This window comes from Porites lutea, chromosome 6 (assembly GCF_958299795.1).
Source record: "Porites lutea chromosome 6, jaPorLute2.1, whole genome shotgun sequence".
In the NCBI taxonomy this organism is placed as follows: domain Eukaryota; kingdom Metazoa; phylum Cnidaria; class Anthozoa; order Scleractinia; family Poritidae; genus Porites; species Porites lutea.
Window position 1 is genome coordinate 33,529,524 of NC_133206.1, and position 9,722 is coordinate 33,539,245.

Sequence of the window (9,722 nt, forward strand, 5' to 3'; positions counted from 1 at the left end):
AGCAATTTCTATTTGAATTGCCTTTTTGTTAAGTACAGGCCTTGCTGTCTACAGCGAGTTGGAAGGTCATTTATATGTTATGTCCATGAAATAGACTAGTATAGGTAGTTGGAATAAGATTAATAAATAAAATCTTTTGTCTAATTAAACCTAAAAATAAAGGAGGACTGGCACAGTACGACACCTGTTAGCTAGAAATAAGTAGCTTAGGATTTAGAGGTAATAATTTTAAACAATAGTTATAGGACAGACTGCAAGTGTAATGTGAAAAAGGATCCACTTAGTGTAAATGAAGTTACTTACCAGTTTTACAACTGGCTGTTGTACTGGAAGCAAACTTCCCCTGTGATGAAAGATGTTAAGAGGAATCACACACAATTCATTATTTTGAATTGAGTACAAGTAGGACTAAAATTTCCAATTAACACACATATAAAGACGAAGAATAATTCCCTTCTCTTAATGTGGGAGTCCACCAGGGCTATACCGTCACGAATCGTACATCTTAATACAACAAACAGTTACCAAAAGAGCGTTCGAATAAACGAGGTTCACTTTCTACAGTAATTATCTCAAAAAAAGTATTCATTGTCTGCATTAATGCCTGTCTGTAATGAGCGGGGTTTGACTTTACTGCTCTTATTATGAACTGCTCTGTAGGGAAAACTTATTAAAAAGACTTTTCTCATCCCAGTCTACTCAATACCTGCGTGTCACATATTCCCGGCACTCCTTTCGGTCCCTGTTCTCCTTTGTCTCCAGGAGATCCTTTCTCGCCCTTTTAACAAATCAAAATTAATTACTCATAGATGACTTGTTCATTTGGGTGTTACATAAGAGAACAGTTTGCATTGAAATAGAAAGGCAGCTAAAAGGGAACAGCAGAAAGCAATAGCTTGGTTCAAGGCTTAAAATTCAACATCTTTTGTTCTAATTCGTTCGTTCTTTGTAAAACAGTGTAAAATCTTTAAAGCATTCTATTCTCTTATCCTGCCAGTTCTAATTTTTTTTTTGAACTTTTCATGCAACCTCACTTACTTGTCTCCCCACCCCATCATGATATTTTTGTGAAAGGTTTGAACCCAGGAGTCATTTCAAAAGTAGGTTGAGTTTGATCGTTCGGGTGAACGTAGTCCTGAATAGGACTGTTGTTGTTGACAGTGACTGACGTTTCGACAACCTGTGCGGTAGTCATCTTCAGAGTCAAAGATATTTTTATGATATTTTTCTCAGTAATTATAGCAAGGGGTAATTTGCAAACCTTTTCATTTCTTCCTTGAATGTCTGATTCACCTTTTTCACCCTGGAAAAATAAAACGAGAACGTGGTATGTTACTCCTTGAGGCAAATTAGTATAGGTCGCTTCTATGATACACATTCGGGCCACATTCATAACAATGGCTTAATAACCTTCGCTCCATTTGTCCCATCACGTCCATCACGACCATCTTTCCCTGTGTTAGAAAAATAATGCTAAATAAGCATAGTAAACTTAAAAATAGGAGTCAGGAGTCCTGATAGGGCTGTTGCCAGCGTGAAATCTAAATATAGTAACAAAGATGAAGAAAGAAGATGGAGAAAGGTTAAATCCAGGCGGACAAACCCTTCCTCTTGACAAAAAAAATTCAACTGCTTTTTGACCTCAAAATATTCCATGTTTCTGAATAACTGTAACTCTGAGGATCATTACCGCCCTGTTATCTCTGGGCCGAAAAATAATCCACGTCAAACTGCGTAACATTAGAGATCAACTGGGGGACTAATGTCGCCTCGTTTTTCATAATTTCCGTATCTGTTCGTTTCAGTATTTTTTTTTTCGGTTTTTAGTTCCATTTCACTGAAAAAAAAATTAAATACCCGGCTCTCTATCTATGAGAAGTTTAGCCTTTCTTACTATACTGGTGTATTATGTCCGATTTGAAATAAAAATGCGATTCATTCTTGGCTTGATGGAAAATCCTCTTTGTGGGTAATCAGTTTAGAAATTAAAGTTTTAGTCAAGTTTTAGTCTAAAAACAAAGCAAAACAAAAAAACGTAAGAATATAATGGATCATGATCTAGCGCGACCCTAGGTGCATGCGCACCTACCCTGGGTACCAGCCGGTTTTTTTTTCTTTCCTAATTCTTGAAAGTCCCGTGCGCACGGGTTATTTCATCCTATCAGGTGCATGATCCTAGGTATTTCGAGAACGGACCTCTGGATCTAGGGTAAGGCCTACCCTTGCGTTGTTTCACTTGGATACTACCAGTCTTCTTGTTGTCCTTGAGAGTGAGCTGTTTAAAAGTTTGCATGATACGAGACAAAAGATAAAGAGTACTTGACTCTTACGCGAGAACCGCGCAGGTTGCCGGAAAGTCAGTAACTGTCAATTAAAGTCCACGTGCGCTCACAACAAACGATCATATTCCACCACTTATGAAATGACTACTGGGTTCAAATGATTCACTGTTTTTCGTATTACTAAATATAGTTGAATATTTGAAAATCATTTTATACTGTTCTATCAAATAACTTTTATCATTTGAAATAATATGATTGCGCGACGCGGTCGTATGGCAGCCCACGAATGATCTAACGCAGTAGTTGGAGCCTCCAACTAGTGTGGAATGTTATGGGTTTAATTCTCCTCAGAATTTTTCTGTGTTTTTCTCTCCACACATATCATTCTATATACTATATTATTATTTATCGTATGTTTGCTGAGCAGGGACAGACTATGAGACCTAATCGTGATTTCCTAAAGCATTAGAGCAATACTATCACTTAATAATATACTCTACCATGTAACCCATCGCGCCCGTCTTTTCCTGTATGTACAGAAAAAAAAGAAGATGAATTGAGTAAAGGCAAAGAAGTTAAGGAAAAAGGAAATGGGATTTTAGAAGTCGTACATTACCGTTTTTTTTTTTGTGGGGACTGGGTGTAATAAATCTATTCGTGTTTCAAGGTGAAGCGAGACAGACTTATGGGAAGGCACTTCGTTTCACTTCCCAAGGATCTGTGCGAGACTCTTTTATTTCCGCAACCCATATAAAGAACAACTGGCTGTGACTCTGGTACTCTCATGATCTACAAACGCATGCAGACAAATAAACAGCATACCTGGACTAAACCCCTCTATAAATTCCATGAATTAGATTGTTATAACTTAAGAATGAGTGATCTGTCCTTATGTCAACTCACCGTTTCTGCCATCTTTGCCGTCTTTTCCTGATAGGCGGTCAAAAAACAAAACAAGAAACGTAAAATTTGTGATTTTTCTTCATCGTTGTACTGATTAAAATTTTGAAACTTCAGAATGGAGTCTTCGAGTAAGGTGTTAAAGGAACATCAGTTAAAATTGTCTCTTACCATCTTTACAGCAAGTATGTTGTTGCAGAGTTTGGCAGCTGCTTTCCTTTGCTGGTGACCCATCGGTCGGCTGCCACAGAAAAAGACGAAATAAAGAAAGTGTGTCGGAATGACAAAGGGTCTCTGTTCCGTGTTATAATTACAATCAGGAATGGACTTGAAAAATATCAACAAATGAAGAATCTCGCGAGATTATATCAAACAATTGGCACTACACATAAATTCATGGCATCATTTGGAAGACAGAAGGTTTGATTTCACTTTAACCTTTACCGATGTCGTGTACAAGTTCTGGAGCTGAAGCTAGAATTTGCAATGGAAAATAAAACGTTCTCAAATTGTAACTGTGATTATGTTTAAAGCAATACCTGTTGAGCCGATTGTTTTTGTGCCGTTCCAAAGGAATAAGCAAGCAAAATGGCTAAAGTAACCAGAGAGGGCAAACGAATCATTTTCCTGTTTGGGTAGTTTGGTAAAAGTTGAACGGGTTAGCTTAGTAGCTAGCTTAGTGTGGCTCGCTTCCAAGATGATCTTGGAACATGTATAATCCCAATAATGTTTGATAGGCGTGGCCTCCGTAAACAAGTGATTAGGTTATCATAAAGCACGTAGCAGAGGATACTCTTGGTACTCTGTCAGACAATGATAATACTTAATTAATGAGTAAGAGAATCGCCAACAGATGGTCACATTGAACTCCTGATTAGGTGATCATAAAGCACGTAGCTTCAGATACCCTTTGCACCCTCTTTTAAAAGCACCTTAATGGAAGTCTTATCACTAAAATTGCCGCAAATCAAAACTTTAGCCAAGGGGGTACCCCCTATAATGGCTCCGCCGAAAGGATTACCTTTTTCAAGCTCCAGGCGTGAGGTATATAACAGGGTAGGGATTACAGACTCATTTTCTAGCTGTGAAAAGGTCAGAAAAACTTCGTGGTTAAGTGATTTGCTCGTATTAAAAAGACAGTGTATTTACAGCAGTTAAAAGGGATGCAGCACCAAGTATGTGAAAGGGGTAACATTTGTCAATAGAAGGTATACGAGAGGGATACCTTTTCTCTCAAAAATAGTACGTAAAAAGATAAGGCGTTGGACATCAGAGTATAGCCACCTCGCACAAAACTTTGTAGAGTAGCCCCCGCTCGCCCGGGAGGTTCGCCAACTGCATTTTTCCATGCAATGTAAACAGCCTCTTTAACGTCAAACCCACAGGCTTACCAGGTAATATACGTGAGCCACAAAGGGAAGGGTTAAGTGCTCAGCTTCGTATACTATTGTTTGTTATTATCTTTATCTTGGCATGCAGGCAAAGTCAAAGCAGTCAAACGTGTGACGGCTTCCTTTAATGTGGCGCGTTAAAAGGCCACTGACACTTCCAAAGAAGGCTATAATTTCCCCTAATGAGTTTCCCTAACGGCGTCTTAAGCACAAAATGCTGGAAGCTAAATAACGGCGTAAACATCCAGAAATAAATTTAAACTTCAGTGAAATGAGTACGAAAGATTAAAAAAAGAGCAAAGCACAGCATAGTACGCAAGAGCTGTTGTCTAAGTTTGCTTCCTTTATTTCAAATTATATTTTGATCAGTTTTCATTTTCAGCCTCCTCCACATGCTTTTAGAGACAAGAATTTTTTCGGCAAAAATTCTAGGGGCGAATGGGATATCTTACAGGTATTTCCGCAAAAGATTAAACTATATTCAGGTTTCGATTTACAGCCAAATATACATCGTCTAAATTAAAGAGACAAACTCTTGCAGGGTTCACAAAGACAGTGACGACTTTAATCTCCTTCATGTGAGAGAATGTGAAAAATTGCGACAACAGTCTAACTGAGTCATCCAACTCAATGACTGAAAGAGTTTTTGTTCGGAAATGACACTCACGAAAAAAAACTGTCTTCGATTCCTTTCGATGATGAATGAACAAAATAAAACTTTATGGTTTGCCTTTGTTTAGTTTCAGTGAGTGTGTCGATTCATCACTATCTTCATCATCATCATCATCATCATTATCGTGACCACCACTACAACCGTTCTCATCATTATCATTGATCGTCCTCATGACGGCATACATACACCCTAGATTCAGTTTGGGTAAAACGATTCCGTTCCATATGATACTTCGGGTACTTTATAACCACATCCTTATCATCACCAAGACAACCACCGCGACAACTAAAAACATCACGACCACCAACGTCGTTATTATCACCATTACAATCCGAACCGCCCTAATCATCATCATCATCTCGCTACCACAACCACTCGGTTGTGACAATGTAAAATCGACCTAAGCGACCAAGGGGAAGTTTTGTGTTCAGCGGTTTTAGTGAAAACAAGGGTTTGTGGGGTTTGCTCAGTCTCGCGGGCTCACAAGACCTCCCTTAGGTCAATCTTATTTTGTATTTACCCAACCACTTCCATCACCACCGTCATCATTGTCACCATAACAACTAGCACAACCACCATCAGCAGCATCATCATCACTACCACCATTGTCATTATTATGAACATCAGAACCAGATTACTTACTGCGCAGTGTAGAAAAATGTCTATACAGTCATTTTTTATTCATTCCTTTATTGTTACCTAGAGCAAGAATGTATTTGTTGCTCAGCTTATGTAATTGTCACTGAGTTTTTACATGCTTTACAGGTTATTTTACGTCACTTTCTGTTAACATACTAGGAAAGCTAAATAAAGCTTTACCATTTTAATTTCCTTTTAAGAACAATGATAATAACATCCTTAAGTTGATCACCAGCTCTTAAGCACTAAAGTCGTTGCTGTCATATAAACCAGCTCAGTTTCCATGATTTTAAGTTCTTTACGTTCCTGGACGGGGTTCGACCATGGCTTTATACCCATTTATACAGGGTACTGTTGATGTTGTATTTCTGATCGTAGTGGTTTGCCACTGCTAGGTACGTATCACCTTTGTACTCAAATGACGTCATATCAGATGCTCCGTGAGTGGGAATCGCTTGATAGATAACGAATTGTGAGCCAGAGGCCTGGTACACAATGGACTCGGTAGTGTACTTCTGACTGTCACCAAGGTAATTAGCCACACCCAAAAAGGTTTTACAGCTGATCACAAAGGGATACAGTGCTCTCGATCCACGAGTAGTAATTGACTGGAACAAGATGAATTTGTTCCCATTCCACTTGTAAATGAAGGAGTCGATGTTGTTTTTACTTCCGTTGTAGTAGTTTGCAAAGGCAAGGAATGTCTTACCACTGATTTGAAAGGATTTCACATCATAGGCTCCATACGTCTGAAGAGACTGTAGTTTGACAAAGTGTCCTTCTGACCACTTAAACACAGTCGATTGAACAGAATACTTGCTAAACTCGGCGTAATAACTTGCAAAGGCAATGAAAGTGTTGTTGTTTATTACAAACACCACACAGCCAAATGGACCCGCAGTTGTTATCTCCTGAAATCTATTAAAATGGCTTCCATTCCATCTGTAAATGACAGATTTTGTGGAAAAGGTACTACCATCATAGCGATTTACCACTGCAAGGTAGTTGTTACCACTTATTTCGAAAAATGTAAAACGAACTGCACCTTTTGTAGGTATTTTCTGAAAGACCACAAACATTTCTCCGTTCCACTGAAAAATTGAAGACTCTAAACCAAAATTACTGCCGTCATAATAACTTGTCACTGCCAGGAAATGTTTCCCAGAGATAGTAAAATATTCAATATCTCGTGCTCCAGTAGTTTCCAAAGTTTGATGCAAACTGAATCTTCCAGTTGATTCGCCCATCCTGTAGATTATAGAGCTTGTTTTTTGTTTGTGGATGTCCCCATAGTAGTTAGCAAAAGCGAGAAACAGAGTCCCATTAATGAAGAAATGTTCGACACCAGAAGCTCCTCGGGTTGGTAGATCTTGAACTTTCTCAAAGAAGTGGAAACCGCTATCGCATTCTTTGTTTATAAAAAAGGGAAAACACAAGATTTTCAGTCAGGTGTGTGGTTGTTTGGGTGTATTTGATGTAAATGGGCGGCTATGATAGTCTGCTACACAACAGCTTTTAATGTCGTCACCCAACGCTCCTCGTGGGGGAGGGGGCGTTGCGTGACGACACAAAAAACGGCTGTGGAGCAGACTACAGCTGTTGCTTGATTTCTGCACTAGGGATTAATCGACCTCTATGTTAGGGTAACAGGGTGTGCAATTCGACAAATGTATACAAACAATTCTGACCTGAATAGTGTTGGTTAGTAATTTCCCATACTGAAGCAGCATGGCGCGTATTTTATTCATTGTTTTTAATACTGAGGGTTCCTAAAAAATGTTGTTGTCTCGTTATAGTATATTTGTCCTAAACAGTGTCAGGGTTTCAAACAGCCCTGAACGGAACGGTCCCTGTGTCTAAACTTGGGTTAAGTAGCTCTCCACCTGAGGGGGGGGGGGGGGGGGGTTAGGGTGTGAGAAGTCTTTTGTGTCTATGGCCTAAGAAAACAGCGGACATTTCGCGACGCCACCACTGGTTACCCCTCTCGATCGAAATTTCGCGGGGAAACCAGTGGTGGCGTCGCAAAATGTTAGCCTGTGTACAGACGTCCCCTCCTCCCTCAGGAAAAAATCGGGAGAGGAGACGTGGGAAATTACTAACCAACACTATCGGGAGAGGAGACGTGGGAAATTACTAACCAACAGTATTCAGGTCAGAATTGTTTGTATACATATGTCGAATTGCACACCCTGTTACCCTAACATAGAGGTCGATTAATCCCTAGTGCAGAAGTCAAGCAACAGCTGTAGTTCATTGGTCCACTGTTGCCTTTGAAGTATGGTGAAAAATTTATTGAATTAAAATCATCATGTAAATGTCTAGGAGTAACTATAGACAGTAATCTTTCTTGGCAAGAACACACTAAAAGTCTGTTAAAATCTTTTAATAAGAAAATAGCAGTCCTCAGAAGAATTAAATTCTTGCCATCATCCATTCTACAGACCATTTATTTTAGGACTGTACTTCCAAGTGTCTTATACGGAATACTAGTATGGGGTTCCTGCTCACCTGCACTAATGGATGATCTTGAGCGTGCTCATATACGAGCTTCTAAACTTATTTTTAAACTTTCAAGGAATTCGAATGCTGATCAATTAAATAAATTGAAAGGCTGGAACAATTTATCATTTTACTATACTAAGAGACTGTTAGTAGAAGCGTATAAATCCTACTATAGACGCAATACCAATGTTTTAAATGATCTAGTAATGTTAAAACAATCATCTCACTGCCTGAGGAAATCAATGAATATTGAATTTCCAAGTCCTAAATCAGAAATTGGCAGGCTGACTTTTAAGCATAGAGCTGCCATTGCTTGGAACTCACTTCCTGACTCGATCAAAAAGTCTTCTAGCTTAGAATGTTTTAAAAAAAGACTTAGATCTAGCAAGGACTTAATTAATTCTATCAGCTATAATAAGGAATCTTCCATGATAAGAAATAGGAATGAGGAATTTCTTTATTAATCTTATTTATATTTGTATTGTTATTATTTTTTTATTATTTAAATTCTGTTGATTTTCTATTTATTCACATGTATATACTTTAGTTTTTAACAAGTAGATAGGCAGGTCCACATCAGGACTTCAGTCTTGCGTATTCTATAACCTGCGTTACCAAATAAACTATGTATGTATGTATGTATGTATGTATGTATGTATGTACGTCGTCTCCTCTCCCGATTTTTCCTGAGGGAGGAGGCCATGTCTGTACACAGGCTACAAAATGTCGGCTGTTTTGTGGTTTCTCAGCCTATTGTGTCTACTTCTCCATTTTTTCCCACTGTTCCACTTTTACTTTACTTCACGTGACTTACGGCCTTTTGGTCCTGGCTCTCCCTTTTTGCCCTTCATTCCTTTGTTTCCAGAGGAACCTTTCTCTCCCTTTAAACCAAACCGAATTAACCAAATTATCAGACTATTTTGATATAAATTTAAGCCGACACACAGACTGTGCGTACATCCTTCTGCTTAGTTGAAAATAGATTTCACATCCACAGCAGACAGGAGACATTTTATAACCTATTAGATTTTTATTTGTTTACTTTGGCCTCGACACCATACCTTGAATTGTACGCAACAAAACATGTAGTAAGTAGACAGTTAAACATGAAAACTAGAGTAGAAAGATGGAACAGGACAGTGCATGACCATGCAAAGCCAATTTATTCTATTAACCAAACTTTACAAATATGGTGTCCATTTACAAGGAAATAGGAACATGCCAGACTATAAAAGATCATGAAAAAGAACAATGATTTTAATTATTTAGGTACTTTTACTTTAATACTTTGGCCAAATTATACAAAAGGCTATAAGTAATGACAAGAAAACCTTA

At 38.4% G+C, this 9,722-nt stretch overlaps 2 protein-coding genes across 2 annotated transcripts in view; both read right to left on the bottom strand.

The window, feature by feature from the left end:
* LOC140940417 (uncharacterized) overlaps nucleotides 1–3,860 on the bottom strand; it is a 5,747-nt gene extending 1,887 nt beyond the window's left edge. The window contains exons 1-8 of the mRNA XM_073389389.1: nucleotides 3,722–3,860; nucleotides 3,354–3,423; nucleotides 3,186–3,212; nucleotides 2,783–2,809; nucleotides 1,411–1,454; nucleotides 1,262–1,303; nucleotides 707–778; nucleotides 304–343 (exon numbers count right to left, since the gene is read on the bottom strand). Of these exons, the coding sequence (XP_073245490.1) occupies nucleotides 304–343; nucleotides 707–778; nucleotides 1,262–1,303; nucleotides 1,411–1,454; nucleotides 2,783–2,809; nucleotides 3,186–3,212; nucleotides 3,354–3,423; nucleotides 3,722–3,805 (406 nt within the window). The 5' untranslated portion in view covers nucleotides 3,806–3,860. The remainder of the gene's footprint in view (nucleotides 1–303; nucleotides 344–706; nucleotides 779–1,261; nucleotides 1,304–1,410; nucleotides 1,455–2,782; nucleotides 2,810–3,185; nucleotides 3,213–3,353; nucleotides 3,424–3,721) is intronic.
* Nucleotides 3,861–5,999: 2,139 nt separating this feature from the next.
* Nucleotides 6,000–9,507, bottom strand: LOC140941123 (uncharacterized). The gene is made up of 2 exons (XM_073390090.1): nucleotides 9,202–9,507; nucleotides 6,000–7,293 (listed from the first exon to the last, which is right to left on the bottom strand). The coding sequence occupies exons 1-2, from the start codon at nucleotides 9,236–9,238 to the stop codon at nucleotides 6,215–6,217; spliced, it is 1,116 nt and encodes a 371-aa protein (XP_073246191.1). The 5' UTR covers nucleotides 9,239–9,507; the 3' UTR covers nucleotides 6,000–6,214.
* Between the last annotated feature and the right edge of the window lie 215 nt (nucleotides 9,508–9,722).